This window comes from Gossypium raimondii, chromosome 11, assembly GCF_025698545.1.
Source record: "Gossypium raimondii isolate GPD5lz chromosome 11, ASM2569854v1, whole genome shotgun sequence".
In the NCBI taxonomy this organism is placed as follows: Eukaryota; Viridiplantae; Streptophyta; class Magnoliopsida; order Malvales; family Malvaceae; genus Gossypium; species Gossypium raimondii.
Window position 1 is genome coordinate 61,894,683 of NC_068575.1, and position 19,068 is coordinate 61,913,750.

At 34.6% G+C, this 19,068-nt stretch overlaps 4 protein-coding genes across 6 annotated transcripts; 1 reads left to right on the forward strand and 3 right to left on the reverse strand.

Moving 5' to 3' along the window:
- The first annotated feature begins 13 nt into the window (after positions 1-13).
- Positions 14-1,123, forward strand: LOC105801853 (uncharacterized). Its single transcript, XM_012633179.2, has one exon. The coding sequence runs from the start codon at positions 57-59 to the stop codon at positions 897-899; it is 843 nt and encodes a 280-aa protein (XP_012488633.1). The 5' UTR covers positions 14-56; the 3' UTR covers positions 900-1,123.
- A 2,683-nt stretch (positions 1,124-3,806) lies between these two features.
- On the reverse strand, positions 3,807-5,011 carry LOC105801852 (NDR1/HIN1-like protein 26). Its single transcript, XM_012633178.2, has 2 exons — positions 4,309-5,011; positions 3,807-4,130 (listed from the first exon to the last, which is right to left on the reverse strand). Exon 1 carries the CDS (start codon positions 4,949-4,951, stop codon positions 4,313-4,315), a length of 639 nt encoding a protein of 212 aa, XP_012488632.1. The 5' UTR covers positions 4,952-5,011; the 3' UTR covers positions 3,807-4,130; positions 4,309-4,312.
- A 2,082-nt stretch (positions 5,012-7,093) lies between these two features.
- LOC105801851 (two-component response regulator-like APRR5) lies at positions 7,094-11,485 on the reverse strand. Of its 2 annotated transcripts, none has more exons than XM_052624436.1 (8): positions 11,095-11,485; positions 9,654-9,815; positions 9,446-9,558; positions 9,165-9,320; positions 8,828-8,975; positions 8,471-8,726; positions 7,669-8,365; positions 7,094-7,590 (listed from the first exon to the last, which is right to left on the reverse strand). In XM_052624436.1, exons 1-8 carry the CDS (start codon positions 11,333-11,335, stop codon positions 7,477-7,479), a joined length of 1,887 nt encoding a protein of 628 aa, XP_052480396.1. In that variant the 5' UTR covers positions 11,336-11,485; the 3' UTR covers positions 7,094-7,476. The 2 variants fall into 2 exon arrangements, with proteins under 2 accessions (XP_052480396.1, XP_012488630.1); XM_012633176.2 differs by having other exon boundaries at positions 9,428-9,558; positions 11,095-11,483.
- A 2,894-nt stretch (positions 11,486-14,379) lies between these two features.
- On the reverse strand, positions 14,380-18,321 carry LOC105801850 (serine/arginine-rich splicing factor SR34A). 2 transcript variants are annotated; one of them, XM_012633173.2, is made up of 13 exons: positions 18,116-18,321; positions 17,146-17,267; positions 16,986-17,051; positions 16,830-16,904; positions 16,652-16,757; positions 16,506-16,552; positions 16,375-16,432; positions 15,889-15,938; positions 15,738-15,794; positions 15,267-15,358; positions 15,102-15,173; positions 14,950-14,996; positions 14,380-14,645 (listed from the first exon to the last, which is right to left on the reverse strand). In XM_012633173.2, the coding sequence occupies exons 2-13, from the start codon at positions 17,230-17,232 to the stop codon at positions 14,632-14,634; spliced, it is 771 nt and encodes a 256-aa protein (XP_012488627.1). In that variant the 5' UTR covers positions 17,233-17,267; positions 18,116-18,321; the 3' UTR covers positions 14,380-14,631. The 2 variants fall into 2 exon arrangements, with proteins under 2 accessions (XP_012488627.1, XP_012488626.1); XM_012633172.2 differs by having other exon boundaries at positions 14,954-14,996; positions 18,116-18,315.
- Between the last annotated feature and the right edge of the window lie 747 nt (positions 18,322-19,068).

The following is a 19,068-nucleotide window of genomic DNA, read 5'->3' on the forward strand; positions in this document are numbered from 1 at the left end:
TGCACATAAGTACAAGCCGAACACCACTTCTGCAACAAGGAAGTGACGTCATCAACATGTCATGGCCGCCACAATCAATAAACAAATCCCTACCCAACGCCAAATCCATTTTCTTCAACCTTCCAAAGCCAACACCTTGTCTTCCCCACGTATTTCTCACTGCAATTTCTCTTCTTTTCTTCATCTCCTCCACTAAACGCAATCCTTCCTTTGTCAAGTTCCTTCCTTTCGTTTCTTCAGACCGACGTCGTTTTCTCAAAATCCCATCCATGTCTCACTCTGGACCCCCCTTCGCAACCCCACAAGCGCTCTCCGATTGGCTCAAACCACGGTTACCTTCCGACTCGTTAGCTTTGTGGGGGGTCAAGCCTGGAACCAAAAACGTTCACAACCTCTGGCTAGAACTCTCCGAAGGCGAAACGTCGATCGTTGATTCATCCCCTCCGCTCCGTACGGTTAACGTCGTTACGGTTCGTGTGATGGGGAAAGACGACCTCGTCCTCGTTGAATCTCGACAACAATTGTCTGACGGTAGTTTCAGGGATCGCTTTAGACCTCTGTCGGAAAAAATGAAGCCCAATGAAACCGTTGAAGAAGCCGTGGCTCGTGCCGTGAAAGAAGAGCTTGGTTCGGTAATTGATCCTGGGTCGGTCAGAATCGTGCCGGGTTCTTATATAGAGAAACTAGAGGAGCGTAATTCGGCGTCGTATCCGGGTTTGCCGGTGCGCTACGTTTTGCATTCGGTAGACGCGTGGGTTGAAGGTCTGCCGGAGGAAGATTTTTGTACTAATGAACAAGAGGAGTACCAGGATTTGAATGGGACCATGGAATTGGAGAAAGCAGTGTCTGTAAGAAAGCATTTTTGGAAATGGGTTAGTTCTGATTCACTTCGTTCTTGAATTTCCACTTATGGAATGAGGAATTTGGTTTAATTATTTCCAAGTTTTTATGGGTCTTTAGTTTTTGCTGCTTGTTTAATCATGGAATTAAAGTACCCATTTTTTTGTGTAGTAAAAAAGGAATATTTGAACTTATATATGTAGCAATATACATCAAAACAACAGAGTTTCATATACTGTTACAATTTTGTATGTATATACTATATACCATTGTTTCTGTATCATTGAATTTATGCCATCATCAGTTTTGATTGCTTACAATAAGCTATTGTTTCAATTGTGGAGCCATTGTAGTTAGATTGTGGAGCTTAGGGACTCGTTTGATAAAATGTTAGAAGTATTAGCTTCTAATTTGATAATCTGTGATGGCTGCTAAATCTCTAGTTAGAGTAATGGTTTATAGGACTAAAATGTCGACAATCAGCACTCTGTATTGCTCGTATTTCATCGAATATACTATCTATGATCTTATGGTCAAATGTCGAGTTAGAGACAAGTTAATTGTACACTATGAATCCTTTCTTCCCATAACGGCTTGAGAGGAGCTCAGCTTCTAGGTCCTTATGTTTAAAGGGTTTATTGAATAAGTTCTTTTGAAGTTTCTTACGAGAACTTGGGAGTATTTTCTCTTTACTTTGGAATTGATATTTTTAGTTTACAAGAAGCAAGTTGATTTGGTGAACTTTTCTCACTCCTATGGAGCATAGATTTGATGGAAGCACTTTTGGTATCATTTTGAGTAGGGTGTAGGAACTTAGAGAACGACCCTTTCGGGTTTTTGCCTGTTGGAGCTGGTACCATTATGGGAACTAATTCTAAAGTTTTAATAAGCATGTATCAACTATATATGGTGCACTGTAGGGGTGGCTTGTTATACTTTTAGTGGTTTGCACTGTAAGGGTGCAGAGAGCCGCTACTATGAAGGCGATTCACACCTCATTTCATGATGGTCTCCTTGGAGAGTCTGGTTCTAAGCCTGGTTTAGTATGTGGACTGGATTTGACTCTTTACCTTGAGGAGTGGGCCGAATTGGATTTTGTTATATAGGAGGTTGGTAAGCTTAGGGAGTTGGGATCATTAAGTGAGATTAGACTTGATGTGACTATTGTCCTTGATGGGGCCGTGGTGATGGTGCTATGGCATTGCCTGCTAAGCCATGCATTGTTCGCTAAGCTCTTTGTAACAGCATGTGACATTCTGGCATAGGGATATAACAAATATATTCAGAGTATCTTTGAAGGTCATATCTATATGCATCTAAAAGATGTGCAACGTAGATTGAAGTACTAGACTTTTTCCTTTGCCCTTTCGGGGGAGATTAAAGGTGAAAAGCATAAGTTTTATGAAGTTCCGTAGCCTAGTTCATCGTTCACATTATTAGAACTGATCATCAGGTGACACAAATCACTAGCTTTTTTGATATATCCTTAAAAGTATGGTCACTTTAGAAAACAGTCCCTCTTTCTCTCTTTTTTTTCTTCTGCTTTTTTCTGAGAATAATGTATTTTGTCTGTATTATACATTTTCTTACTGTACAAATCAATTATTAGTTGCAAAATAATTGCAACAAGCAACTAAGATTTAGTCCCAATATCGCTTGATCTCTCTTCCCTTTACAAAAAGATGAGTTTCTTTTAATAAAGGGCTGGCACTTTCTTTCTCCTATCTCTTTTCTCTCTCTATTTATTTAGCAAATGACTCGAGTCATTTCGCAATAATTCGTACCTTCATGCCGTGATTATATATTTTCATGCGACATAATAGTGTCTTAAGCTATTACATGTTTATGTATTCGTATTAAGAATCAAGCAAGAGATCTAAGATGCGGATGTGTTATTCGTTATCATAATCTTCGGGTTTTTATTTAATCTTTATAAACCATTTAATAGTTTGTATCGATAAACTTCGGCAATGAAGTGAGTATTGTCAAATCTATCATGGATGAAGTCAGAAAATCTTTTTGGTGGGGGTTACGATGGTAAAAATATAATTTTACCACTTTAATGGCCTCTATCTTTATAATATTTAAAGGATTAAATTAAAATTTTATTATTTTGTGGGGTCAAAGTATATTTTTATTTTTATTAATTTAAAATTTTAAAAACTTTAAAAGGCTTAAATGAAAAAATTTTCATTTTAAAAGGGTTGGGCCATTGCCACCCCCGGTTTCACCCCTGAAATCTATAATTGTTTTAGAGTTGGATACCACTCGTTTTGCTTCGTTATAAATGTATAATATTTAAAATCAATATTACTTTTATAGATGTTAGATATATTCACCTCAACTTGATTCGCTTCTGTTTTAGTTTAATTTTTATTAATTTTAAAATTTCAAGGCAAGTGAATAATTAAATATAATTCTTAAAAATACTTAAACATAAAACATATAGATTTTTATAACACAATGATGCATTTTATTTTTTTAATAGTTACATATGGATAAAAGTAAATTGATAATTTTATATAGGATAGAATAAGGAATTATCGTCATTTAATGCGAATCAATCAATCAGAATCTATTGCATGGTTTGGATTTTGTCATGATTAATTATGATTATGGGTGTAAATGGATGGTTCAAATTTTGTCATGACTAATAATGATTATTTTGTTCTATAATTATTGAATTAAGCTTGAATTTAACTATGATTAATAAAAGTAGGGTATAAATGGATGGTTCAGATTTTGCCATGACTAATAACGTTTGATAATTATTGAGTTGAGCTCGAATTATTCTTATTGATCGAGTTGAAATCGAGCTTAGTAATACTAGGCTTGAATAGCTCACGAGTTTTATCGAATTTTTTATATTTTTACATTATTAAACTATGTTATTGCCATTTATATATATTATTAATCTTAAGTTGCCGAATAAAACTTAATAAATAAACTTAATTGAGCTCAAATAATTAGCTTAAAAATAAATAATTCATCGTAAGCACACTCGATTTTTACATCCTAATAACAGCCGAGAATTGTCCATAAATTATTTAATATGAAGGGTTGATATGGAATTTGATAATTCCTTAACCACCAAAGTTATCGTATTACAGCCTTTCTTTTGCCCCTTTTCGATTAGAATCTCATCCACCATTAAAACTCTTTTTAAGCTCAGTGAACGAGGAACGAGCAAAGTAGCAAAGGTGACACAATCCCTCATCTTTCCACGAATAAAAAGCAAAGCTAGTGCCTCATCTTCTTTTTTAAAATCTTCCACCATGCATGTGAAAAAGCTAAAAACCAGACCACAATAATCAACATATAAAGATAAGATAAATGGTGAATCATTCTAAACAAAGCTTTTTTCTTTGAATACATCACATTACAGTATTGCAATCCTTAAAAAAAGTGAAGAAAAATCAATAGGGGAAAACATATCTATATATATATATATATATTTACGTAACTTACTATCTCACACGGTAGTGGAACACTGAGTCCCTCGATTTGAACTCAATGGACTCGTTGGGGCAGTATTAGGTCCAAACGCTATAATAGACACACAGTTAACGTTGAATCGATAACGGCCGGAAACCCAACTCCCGACTTTCCACCGGAGTTTCCCATTAACTTTCAAGCTCAAAACTATCTTACCAGCGATCTGATCACGTCCAACTTCGTATCCAAAAGACGGAGCCACCGGTAAGGCCGTTCCTTGTAAAAACGCAGTCAACAAGTTGGCTTCTTCATGGTCTTGATAAAACGGAGGAAGAGTGGTATCAACAGTTATTTGTTGACCTTTATATGAAGCGTAAGCTTGTAACTGGTCGTAGTAAATGGCGACTCTTTTGTTTGGGTTTTTAGAGAGGAAAGTGAGTTGGATGGATGAGTTAAGAAGGGAAGGGCGAGTTAAGCTGAGTTGATAGATATCGGCTTGAGTGAGAGAGAACTGTGGTTTGGAAGGGTGAAGGGTTAGCCAGATGAGGAAGATGAAGGCTAAAAGGAGGGTCAAAAAGGAAGAGAAAGCGAAGAAGAGCTTCTTGTGGGATTTGGAAATGGTGAAACGTCGTCGTTCGGCGCAGTGTTTGGGGGATTTTGAGAAGACTTGAGACATTTGGGAGAGGGTAGAATGGAAGGAAAAGAGATCGAGAAGGTGGGTTTTACAGAGGGAGAAGGTGGCAATGGGCTTTTAATAAATGGAGGAATACAAAAGGGTTAAAATTTGATATAGGTTGCTGTACTATTCATAAATTTAGAATTTAGTCCTTATATTTTTATTTCCAAGAATTTAGTCTCTCTACTTATCCCGATTTCAAAATTCAAGTCCAATTGCTAATATTGTTAATTTTTTTTTGGTAAATTGATTGGTGTGACATTTTGAAATTAAAAAACACTCACTTGGTAGGTGTAACATAAAAAATGATATTGTAATGAACCTAAATTTAACAAAATAAATTTAATAGTATCGTTAATCATTTGACCTAAATTTTAAATTTTGAAAAGTAGAGATTAAATACCAAATTTACTAAGAGTACAAGTACTTATGACATATCTTAACCAATACAAAATCTTTGGGATAAAGCAAAATTTAGTCCTTGAATTTGCAAATTTTATTCAATTAGGTTCTTAAACTCTTTTGGTTCATGTTTAATTCCAAAATTTGACAATTTTTCTCAACATGGTCCATGAACATGGATTCACCTAAAATTTAAAAATAATTATACAAAATACTCTTAAAAAATTAACTTTTAAATTTTTTTTAAAGAGTTTCAAGTGACGGAGTGTCACGCTATAATACCTTAATAGAACTCATGTTCATAGACCAAATTAGAAATTTTTGTCGATTTCTAGAACTAATGTGGATTAAAAAAATAGTAATCAAGATTAAAAAGCTTACCAAACTAGGGACTAAATGTTAGTTTATCCTTTTGAGTGGCAGGTCCACTTGGTGGTGGGATTTGGTTAAACCTCTCTTTTAACTTCTGGAATGTACCTTTTATTAAGTTGATGATTAAGAATAATTTGGAGTTGAATATAGTTATGAATTAGTTCTAATATCACCTTAATAAGCAGAAAAGTAAGATAGGGAGGATCTTAACATGTTTAAGGTCGCATAAGCAGTCCAAAAAATGAAAACAAATTGAGGGCGGTAGTAATTGGAAGGGTTATTTATTTATTTATATTTTCTGATTATATCTGCTGTTTACCATGTCTAAAATTATTCATAATTCCTCTCCAATCCATAAATAAGAGAATCTACCTTCGCTTACTGAAATTAAAGAGCTATTATTAATAAGAAAAGCTAAAACATGATTACAAATGGTACTCATGGGCCCTCCACATGCGACAAGCTTGAATTACAAGTTTTATACTCTTTTTTTCCAAAAGTAAATGGCTCTTAAGTATATACATTACAAACTCGATGATTGAGGAGCAGGATATATCTTTCTTTTTATTTAATTTTAAAATAATCAGAATCTGCAATGGAAACTCCTTTTAAAAGAGCTTTTATGGAAAGGGTAGAAACAAATCATGAATCCCATGAAGCTCATTAGTCGGTCAGGTTTGTTAGAAAAATCAGCTAAAGGTACCCCTCAATTTAGACCAGAAAGGGTTTGCTTTTAATACAAAAGCTGCCTGACCCCATTACTATTGACTCTTCATTCAACTTTTTTTTTTTTTTGCTTTTGTGGGGGTGTCGAGGGAGAGGTGGCAGCAGTAAATTTCCATTAAAAACTTGATACCATTTTGAAAAAAAAGATTCAGACAATGAGCAAGTGACAAAACACCGAGGAATGTGTAAGAAAACGGCAACCCTTGGATCAATCGCATATATCATCTCCTTGTAGAGCGTGCCTATGTAATAAAAAATATTTTTTTCGATTTACTTAGTGATTAGGTTATTTTAAAACTTCAAAAAGTGAATCGATTTTTATCAATAATTTTGATCCATTCAAGCTGTCTTTTTCTAATAACACTAATTACGTTATCAAATTTTGACAAAATTTAACTTAAAAACTAAAATGAATCTAATTACTCTGTTTAAGGATCAAAATGGACAAAAAAAAAAAAGCCAATTCAAGAACAAAAATTATATTAGGGAAGATTGCGTCTATTTTTGGTATGATCATATGTCCCACTAACTCCTACATGATTGTATTTGTTTACAAAATAAAGATGGGATTATTTACATTGAATTTTCCAGCAATTAGCCATGGCAGCTCCAACAAGCAACACTCAACTAGGAACTTGCTACTGGTATGAAATCTACAAACAGAGATGGCCTATTTCTAAAATTTATCAATGTTAATGTCGGGTTTTTCTAACAAAAGATGCCGTTCGAGAAAAAAATTTTGCAGATATTGAGATTTAAACTCGGATTTCTACGTTACCTATTACCTCTTTAAGATGAATGTATAAAACCGAGTTAAAAGCCCTAAGTAAATCTTTCTAGTTACAAATCTACCAGGTAAACCAATAAAGAATGACCAAAGGCAATCAATCCCCTAATGCGAAAACAAGCTCAAAATATTATGTTACAATAAGTATATATAGCAACCTCTTTTAGATAACCAAATAGTATACTTACTAAGCTATAGATATGTACAATGGCATCTCCTCGGTTTAAAAAACTCGTAGCTACTCATCGGATGAATTGCCGTAATGGGACAGATCAGCTTGTGGTTGACGAACAAACTGACCCTTAACCCTTGGACGCTGTTCAGCGAGTTTCTTTCGGCTCTCGTAACGGACCTGTAAAAAGTATCCAGCGGAAAACATTAGCTGTTTTATAAGACACCGGGATGATGGCATTTGATGGTATTTTTGTACCTTTTTCTCAAAGCATCTATCTTTCCGCTTCAAGCGGAACTTCGTTAGAGCTGCCTCTCTTTGGATAGAACGATGTGAATTTCCAGTAGGACTGGGGAAAACGTCGTCGTTCTTACTGTCTGCAGAAGCTCGGACAACAGCTTCCTGGTCGATATTGCTGTTATTACTTGCAGCAGTGCTTCCATATGCAATACCATTAAGTTGACTTAAGGAGCCGTTACAGAAACTGCTGGTTGCACTCTGGTCGGTGGTAGGGGAAATGTGTCCTCTATCCTCGGTTGAATTCATCTTTTGGTCCAACTTCTGCAAAGGTTGGTTGGTTAACTGGTTTGTGTTAGAGGCAAGTCGATCGTAAAACTGTCCAGATGAGTTGCTTTCGAAACTGGGATGGTGAAATGGGTTCACACAACAGGCAAGTTCCTTTTGGTTGGCTAAACTCGGACTTGGTACTAGAACAGGCAATACTACCTGTTGTGTGCATGATGCCGCTACTTCAGTTTGCCTCAATTGACCAGTAGATCCGGTAGTCAAAGGGTTCGTGTTTCTCTGAGGAGTTAGTTTCGGACTAGGAGTGTCAGAGTTATACTCGTCAATACTATTGGGCAACATCTTCTCAGAATCAGTTCCGGACTCTTTCTTTTGATCACTCACACTTGTCAGCGTTGACTGCAGGGGCTGTGATGGCCTGCTAGAGTACCTGCATTAAGCAAAATGTGATTACATCATCTTGTTCTGAAAAACGCTTCGAAAGTTTTTGAGCTAAGCTCTTGAGAGGGTACCGAGAAATACAACAGAAACCAACCTTGTAAAGGCTGATGAATTAGGATGCCAAAGGGTAGGCTTTTCTCGAGTAGCATGATTCTCGAATGCATTAGGAGAACATCGTCCCAACGAAAAATCCAAGTGTGTCGAAGATCCAACCTTACTTGTGCTATTCATCGAAGAAGAATTGCAATTTCTATCGAATGTTCCCATGAAATCAATAGCTTTTCTTGGTGAATCACCAACGGCATCACCGGCCTCAACCGAGATCTTGGTATCCTTGCAAGCACCATCAACTGCTCACAAATTTAATTCGAGTTTAGAGAAAGGTTATATATGCTCTTCAAACTGAACAGATAAGACAATGCCAAAATTCAAAATTTAGCATCTTACTTACCCCCAGTTTCCTTCTCATGCACGAGCAGTCTCTGATTGAAATCCATCTGAACTTCGTGCTTCTGAGAATTACTCGGCAAGAGCAAAAATTCCTGCATATTTTCCATGTTTGCATCCTCAGCTTCCACGTCTGGCTTTGTACATGTGCTCTGCAAGGGACAGAAAACATGCAATCTGTAAAAAACTTCATGCAGACAACATAAACCAAACGAAATGCACTTATCTATGACCTTAGGAGGCTCCGTTAAGTAGATTGTTTTTAAAAGGGCACAATACTAATTATATAGTAAACGCACTAATCTATTACCAAATAAAGACGACAAATGAAGAACACTGACCTGAGCTTCACTCCCTTTCTCGGTTTGTTCCTTATTTCTTTCACCACCAACCAAACAACCACTCGAACGATTGCTTGCAGCATTATTGTCAGATATAGCTTCAATCTTTTTCTGCCCAACGCTCTCGTCCTGAGGGGTGTTTCCACTGGCTATCAACTGATTCCAACAAGAAACATAAACCGGGATCAGAAAAAATGTAAATTATAACATTGAAGGAACCGTTAAAAGAAGGAAAATGAAATGAAGTGTAGAAGTAAGCATACTGATTGTCTTCTCCATACATGCTGCCATAAATTTCTCAGCTCATTTCTTCTTAATGGCTTAACAAGATAGTCAGCAGCCCCTCTCAACATGCATTTGTATACCGTGCTAATCGAATGTTGTGAGGACATCACTGCACAATCATGCCGAGAGGGAAAAAAAATTACTTGTTTTGCCAGACATATAGTAGAAATGCCTAGAAATATTATAGTATCCTCCATAACGTACTTATAACAGGGATGCTTTTACAAATCTTGTGTTCCATAATCAACGTGAGAAGAGCGAATCCCGATATAGATGGCAAATCCACTTCAGTCAAAATGAGATCAATGTTATGGGGTTTTGCTTTTAGCATCTCCCATGCCTGCAAGCCATCAGAAACAGCAGAAACTGCACGCAAAAAATGGGGGGGGGGGGGGGAAGCCATCTTCAGTTCTGAATGTAGCGTATTATGATTCTAAACGACTTCTTATTTCGAAGCAAGAATTGATGTACAGTTTTGCAGGCTAGGAAAAAGTAAAAAAAAAAAAAAAAAAAAAGGAACAGCTTGATCCACCATATGTAACCATGTTTTATTGCCAAAATGTTAAAAAAGCAGAGGATCTTGCATATGAAGTGGAATCATTTCAATACAAAACTAGTTGGGGTGGGACTCAAACAACCCAAAAGGATAATACTAATGCAAATTGAATTTTACAGAAACATATTTACAAGCTGAAATCAACATGTTTTGAGATGAAACAAAGTTGTAATGCCCGTATCCGACACTCACACTCAAGTCAAACTAATATTGCTATAAATTATGAGATTTTGTTTTTACTTTCTTTTCTTTTTTTTTAAATGCATTGATCCAATTTCACAAAATACGAAATTGTTGATAGGAGGAAGAACATGTGGCGGTTTAAGACGCTTTACCCGAATGATCGGAATATGGGTACAGGGATAGGATCGGAGAGGAGACCAGAGTAGAAAAGAGTTGAGAGCCTCTTTTAGAAAAGGTGTCATGATCACTTTTCATGGTACCCTTAAAACCTATAAGGGTTCTCTCTAGTAATTCCCGAGGTGCCACCTGTCGCCTTAGGAACTATCAAAGAGAACGCTTACGAGCACCGGAAAAAGGGACCAAGACACCTTCTCTTTAAAAAAAAGGTTCTCAACTCTCTTTTACTCTGATCTCCTCTCCGGTCCTCCCCCGGTATCCATACTCCGATCATCCAATCCCACCAACGGCTCTCCAAACCGCTACGATCTCCTCCTTATATCAACAGAAAATGAATTTAAGCACGTGGATCCTATCTCCCAAGGAAATTTACTAACAAAGAACCAAATCTATCAGATTTATTCATGAGCCAAAAAAAAAAATTATGTTATTCATATAAACCATTTGAGCTAAGAAGAACAACTGCTAAGAAAACATTTAAATAAAGAGAGAAGGTAAGCTGAATTATGGATTGGCTCTAACACCTTAAAGTACCCATTAAAACTAAAACAACTAAAAACAGTGAAATTGAAAAACAGAAGTAGTAATGGATCAAATTCTCGGGCAGCCATGAAACAGAGACGATTCACAAATAAGTACCCATAAAAGCTGACAGCAATTGAAAAACCACTAAACATTTTCATCTGATAACAGTAATTCAAATAAACCCTCAAAAAAATGGAAACTAACCTCTGTAATTGCACTTCCTAAGAAGAGCAGTAACAATCTGTCTAGTTGAATCATCAGCTTCAACCAATAAAACCCTTAACGCCATTGTTGGTAAAAAGCTTTCCCAATTCACAGCTTCAACAGAAACAAAACTCCCACCACTCATCTTCTTCCTTCTCTTATTCCCTTCAAATTCCCCATTTTCTCTATCGATTTCGCTCTCTGTTTTCACTTCATCGCTGCTCATCAAAACCTCACCCATATGTTCTCTTCTTCTTTTTTTATGAATTTTACCACTAAAATCTAACACCAAACACAGTACAATTTTACCCTTGATTTTGAACTCCAAGCTTTAGCAATGGGAGAAAACAATGTCAAAAGCAAAGCAAAAATAAGTAGGAAATAGAAAAATCTAACCCATTGCTGCTAAAAATATCTTAAAACGGGTCGCTTAGATCTAACGGCTATAAAACGAAATTGAATTGCCGAACCGACTTTGATCTAACGGTTGAGAAAATCTCATAGCTATGAAGAACAGAAAAATATCTAAAAGTTTGATTTGTATGGCCTACGGAAGCCACGTCAGCTATATGATCTAAAGGCTCACAAGGATTTGGCTTTTGAGGCTGTCGTTTAATCTTTGCATATAAAATAATAAAAAATTTAATTATTTGATTTAATTAATTAATTAATTAAGGGTCAAGTGTCAATAAAATAATGCGGACCTTAAGCTTCGGTCTCTTTTTTTTTTTTTTTTAGATTTGAGATATTTTTGTGTGTATGGGGCCTACCGTTAATATCTGGAGATTTTTTTTTTTTTGGAGTTTCTGAGGTGAAATTTCTTGGACAGAAACCGGACACGTGGAGGAGTATGACAAGAGGAACGTCTTGTTTTGTTTTGTCAGCGATGCGTTTTGCCGAAGGTGGATTTCACTCGCGTTTTTATTGATCGGATTTAGATGGGCATTGAAGCAAGTGGCTCTCTATTTCTCTACTTTTGTGTTTGTTGTACAACTAGTCGGAAGGCGCGTGGTGTATTTTTTTTAGGACAATTTCAAATTACAGACGTGCGGTTTATACGTGGCTGCTCGATTCTGGAATATGTCAAATAAATCCTATAGTATAATGATGGTCGGTACAGTTCAGATTCCAATCCTACCACTGTACTTATTCTTATATGTTACACTGATATTAAATGGTAAAAATATTGATTTTTATTTATTTTATTAAAAAAGTAGTTCTTATACGTTAAATTAAAGTATAAAATAGTTCTTTTTATTAAAAATTTCATCCTTTTTTATTGTTGAAAACTAACATGATTGGCTAGGTAATAAAATTGACATACTGACAAGGTAATTACACGTGGTATGTTATGTATACCTCGTTTTGATGTGCAATGACTAGTTTTTAAGAGTAGGAATTGATAGAACTTTTAATAAAATGAGCAATTTGCTTTTTCATCTAATATAGAGGACCTAATTTGTCCCTTTTTTTTAGTAGAGTGGAAAAATGTGATCCAACTCTTAATATAAAATTTCCATGATACTTTTATCAATATTAAATAATTTAAATTTCATTTCAGTCAGAATTTTGATGTACTTTAATTATTTTAGTATTTTTCCATCTATATTGATTGATACTTTTTGTACATCTTGAGAAGTAAAATTCTAACAATACTTGTAAGTAAAAGCTAGTGCAGTTGGATCGAAACTGGTTGAGTATATTGATCCAAACAAAGAATTAAATCGATCTTTGATTGAATTAATCAAAGTCAATAAAAAATAAAAGAAATAACGATTGTATTGACTAAAATGTTTTTTTATTTATAATATTTGTGATTTTTAAAACATCAGTAAAAACTATATATTCATTGCAAAAGGCATAGCTTTAGAGGAAGAAAAAAGCTCAGAGATGACAATGGGATAGGACTGTTTTTAGGGTATCTAACCCCAGTTCGATACATCGTTGATTCGATCTTAAATTAAATACTCAAAAATTATATTTAAAAATAAAGTTATAATTAACATGCTACAATTATTTTTATTATAAAACATATAATATTTTTTAACATATAGAAAAATATTATTTTTAACGATACTATTAATTGTTTTTTTGGTATAAAATTTTATTATTGTACATTCTATAAAGCTATTTTGGTAATTATTTGGAGTAATTTTAGAATTAAATCTACCCAAAAATTGACAAGAGGAAATCCAATCATATGGAATCGGATGGAAACACATGGTCGAATTCAGATTTTTTTCTAATTATCCCTACAAAAGTTTCATAAGTAGCTCAAAGAAGGGGAAAAGGGCAATAAAAGCAATTGTAATGTTTTATCATCATTTCACAAAACCAAAATCAAATCATTTGCTTCCTTAAAATATCTTATTCTTTTCACTCAATTTGCGCACTAATAATGTTTTATTATTAGTAGGGAGTTTTTTATATTAAGAATGGGATTATATTTTATTTTTTATTTAAAAATGGGTAAATTAATTTATATACATTAAATCAAAGAGTAAGTTAATTTTTGAATAAAAATTCATCAATTTTACTGTTAAAAATTGTTCTCTAAATGTTAGTATAAATTACACATGACATGTCATGTATAAAGATCCAATTATTTCACCAACAATGTCAATTTTAATAATAAAATGACTGAACATTCAAATAGAAAGATCCTAGTTTTTGAATCTAATATAAAACATTCACACTACTTTTACCCCAAATAAACTCAACAAAACAATGCTAGAAGCGCACTAAACAAACAATATTATTATTGAAGTTAGTGTTTTCAACACGTTACATTGTTTAGATTTTTTCTTTAAATATCATTTATATGATGCTTGATTGTCATTGAAAGTTCTATAATTGCTAAAATTTATTTCCCTGAATAATAATTTCAGATTTGACATAGTTTTCTATGTTATCCCATATTTGCATTGTATTTCATGGTGGGGTAAAGGTTTTACCGTCTTTTTCTTTTACCGAAGGGTGAACAATATACGTTTAGATTAATCCGCGGTTAATTGAGATTTCTTTTTAAAAAAACTTAAGTACCACAGTTTTAAGGGTGAAAGTACTTATAAAACTCCTAATCCTCTGAATTAATTTACTCTAGAATTAAATAATACTTCAGTATATACATGAAACATGCCGCGTGCCTTTGTATCAAATAACCCATTCATAGTAGTTATTTCCCATGTTTTGTATGTGGAGAAAAAAGTAAGTAACAAATCTAATTACCCCTAAAACAGTAACATAATTTAATAACCAATAAAGGATCGTTGAAGGATTCGCATATCAAGCAAGATTAGAGCAATATTTAAAAGAAAACACCGTTAATATCAAATTGAGATAAAAAGGACCAAACTTAGTTCAGATATAGTTGCTTCATCTCCAAGAAAAACCACTAATTCCTAACCTCACTTGTCCTCATAGACACTATCCATTTATACTCTCCTTAAGACCATTCAACATATCTTACCCCTAAATCTTTCCTTCAATGCAAGCAACGCTGGACTTTCTGTCTCTTTTGAATATGAACATCAATGGCTAACTGATCCAGCCTGAAAATATAATCAGTCATATGTATAAGATTCACAAGAGTGAAGTTCAGACTTGCCATTTGAAAAAAAAGGTCTGGTTTCAATTTCATGTTTCGTATGAATGGGACAGCTATTAGAATATACGTGACGGTAAAACCACATTAATGCATAACATATCATGTCCTGTTATACATGTATACTGGATTAATAGGAAGTTTACCCCCAACATTACTCGCAAGTTTGACACATAACCTACTGAGCCTAACAAAAGCAGCCACGAACGAGGGGCTACTATTTGCATTGAATATCAGAAATCAGAATTTACCTACCTTGTCAGGTGATCCTGACCTTGACCTTGACCTCGATCTTGCTCTGAATCAATGAATAGAAGGAAAAGAAAGTTTTCATAAATTGTACGATAACAACTAGACCGAATAACAAAGCAAAGAAGCTGAGAGGAAGATGAGACCCAATTACCTATATGACTTAACAGGAGAGACAGATCTTGCTTTAACTGGTGAGTTGGATGCAGGTCTTTCCCGTGATTTACTGCGTGCATGGAAGAAAATAGCTGGAGTTTTGGCGCACGTTTGAACTAAAAAGGTTAAAAATGACTGAAAGAGAAGGGGAAAGGGTCTATACCTCCGGTCTCTTTTAACGCTGAGGCTTCTGCTACGGTTTCTGCTTCTGCTTCTACTTCTACTCCTGGAGGGGCTGCTCTCGTATCTCCTCACCTATCCATATTGAAGAACAAATAAACACCAAGGACTTAAAAGAAACTGAAAGTTGATTTTGAAAATTCTATATGGCCTAACATAACAAAGGAAAAATATATATACATTTGCCATGAAAGATGTTGCTGGATCCACATAAGGCCACAATGCCAGAAATCTTTTGCAATTATAACCAGTGAGAGGTTCCGGGGAGAAATGAAGGGTATGGAATAATTAGGGAAAAGCGAAGGATGGAGGGATGGTCAGACCATATCGATTCACGTGTTTACTTGGTCAAAAGTACAAGCACTAGTCTCAGATTGTGTGAACTCATGGATAGTAATAAATAATAATTTTGCACATTAAAACAACTCAATGGACTAATGCATAGCAAGGTTACCTGAATATAAGCTCTTGCCCAAGGATTTCTAAACTCAGTATCATCAAGTTTACTGATCTGCAAGGTGTTAAAACATGTCAGCTGAATTACAAGCACTGAAGAAGCACAACTTCAGGGCAAGGAGGTATAAAATTCTATCTAAACAACTTACAGCATATTTCATGTCATCATAATTGGTAAAATCAACTATACCAAAGGTCCCTGAACGAACAGAGAGATAGTAAATAAAAACTCATTTGAAAACATTAAGGCATAAAAACTAAGCTGATCTAGTTGAAAAATCAAGAAGAGATGATAAGTATTAGAATTTCAACCCATTGCAACATAATGGGAACAACTCATAAAACAATCAGAATTTGAAGATAAAGTACAAGCATATTAAAGAGAAGTAGCAGAAACAACAGATCTTAAATTATAAACATCACCAAGTTGGAGCATCCAAAAAATCCATTTAAGTATGCCCCACATAAGATGGTAAGAATAACAAACTGCATCATTTTAGATCTAATAGAGTTTGAACAAATAAAGATAGATCTGTATATAAAATGAAAAGAGAAAAGAATAAGCAGAGAGCATCAAAGGGATAAGGTAAACAATGAACTGTAAATGCTTATCAACACATCCCATCTGGTCATACCATCACTGTCACGTGAAATTTCCGCAAAACACACATCACCAGCTTTTCGCATGTGATCCTGAATAATTTACGAATAGGTAAGTGATACAGCTGAAATAACAAATCCCAAATTTCTTTTGAGTTCACTAAACCTTCAAATCTTGCCAGGAAGCAGAAGAAGGGAGCCCACGAACGATAACTGCAGGGAAACAGATATGTATATTAGAACCATTTGTTAGTGCAGATAAACGCTAAATAGACAACAACAGGAATTGCACAGTTGAACTACTAGGCAGACCTCGATAATCAGAATGACGTGATACACCAAACTTAGCCGCAGCGCCACCATACCCGCCTCGACGATCACTTGAGGATTGTCCTCTACCACCATGTGCAAGCTCAACCTAAATCAATTACAATGAAAAGCCAGTTATGTGGGGAAAAAAAAAATGAAAACAACAAGAGCCTCTTATTACCCTCAAACGACAACCATCAAAGTTATAACCATCTCGACCTCTGATTGCATCTTCAGCATCCCGGGGATCCTCAAACTACAAGACAAACACAACTTATTTAGAAATCGTTACCATTGATTTATGCATTCTAGATAAAACATCAGATGAGAAATGTACCTCAACAAAACAAAAACATGGAGGGCGGAGCGGAATCTTCAATTCAATATCCAAAATACGACCATACTACATAAGAAAACAAACAGTTATCAACCAAAGGGAAAGACATTCTTTGATAGAAGAAAAAAGGCATTGGCAGAATATTAAATTCAACACATACCTTGTAGAATAGATCTTCAACCTCCCATTCTCTAATATCAGAGGGTAGGTTGCCGACATAGATAGTGCGAGAGAAGCGACCACTCATTCCACTACCAGCAAACAAATAATAGAAATATTTCACTGCAAGCACCAAAAAACAAAGCCAAGTTAACAAAGAAACAATTTTCCATTCCATATTTATAAAAAACAACGTAACAATAACCACACACATATATCCCATTATCATCAGCATCAACTCTGACGACAATGGAAAAAGATTATTTCATAACCAAAACAATGAAGCAAACCAAGTCAGCAACTCCTCCAAACTGTGAGCGGTGCTCCACAAGCTCCATTGCTCATTTGCTCCAACATTTTAAACTTAACATGGTCTCATCATCCTCAATAATAAATATATATATATGAATATGTATATGTATATGCATGCAAAACCAAAAAACAGGCAGCAAACCAAATTAACAAATCCTACAAATAGTCATACAGAATCTCCATTGCTCTCCAAAATTACAACCATTAACATGGTCTCCTCATCCTCTCAATAACGTTTTTTTTTTCCAGAGCTTCAGAAGGTAGCAACAAGCTCCAATTATTAAAACCAATAACAACCAACTCTCCCACTCCATTTCTATACCCCCTATGTATCATTGCGAAAGCTCTTATTTGTCCAAGCGCTTGTCATCTATCATAAACAAGGCATGCTTGTCACCAGATGAGATGAGATTTTCACACACATAGTTAATTTATTCCATTTTACCTCACTCGTCTCATTTTTAACTACATTGAAGAAAAATAAACCCTAACAAATACATTTTTAAAAAAATCCCAGATTTCTTCCCCTTTTAAACACAATCTCGAATTACCGGCGATTACTTTCAAGAGACAGACAATAAAGCAAAAGGAATCGACAATTTAAAAAGAAAAAAAAAATCAAGTACGAATGTGAGCATGGAAACGTTATGTCATTGTACCGGCGACTGTTGAGTGGAGTGGAGACGATGAGAATCAATTGGCGAACTGTTGGCCCTAGGCAGAGTAAAACCTGAGCTTGACGGGGCCTCGTGGTGGAGCCTGTCCTGCCTGGTCAAATCTGACTTAGCTTAACTAGCTAGTGGCTAGGGTTCGCTTCTCTTCGTCTTTGCCAAGCTTCTCATGGGTTTACCCAAAGCCCATTCGAATTGATTATATGTTGAAGAGCCTTGAACCGGACCCGGCCCTAACCTCGCCTAATCACGTTATCTTTTATAGGCTTTAGCTATAGTCCAAATAACTTGTAGTTACACAATTAATAAATATTAGATTATATCAAACGCGAATATATACGAAGATCATAAATTTAGAATAAAAATATGTATTTAGAAATAACATATGATATTAAAATAAAAAATTTAGATTTAATTATTTATCAATCTTGAGTCAATGTCGAATTATCTTGTGACATCAATTCAATCAAGTTAAAATATACAATTGATGAAATTAATAAAGCATGCATAACGTTTTAAAATAAAGTTTTAGTTAAGTGATAAATTAATTATTTTACTAATACAATTGGTTCAGATTCAAATCTCACCATGTGTATATTTTATTAAAAATATTAAAGTACCCTTAATAATATAACTTATTTTAATTATGAAAACGACTTCGTAATTTAACAACCGAGTTGGTGACCGGTTGAGGTAACATCTACTTAATAAAACACTTAAATAGAATTATTATAATGTGATAAATTGATAATGTTAAGTGACTATATAACAATTTGGTTAAAATAAGTCATAACTATCTGTATTCTTTGTAAATTTAGAATTTAGTCACTGTACTTTTATTTCTAAAAGTTAGCTCCTCTAATTTTTAAATCTCAAAATTCAGGTCCAACTGTTAACATTGTTAAAATTATCATGTTAAATTCAAGTTCATCACAACTCCA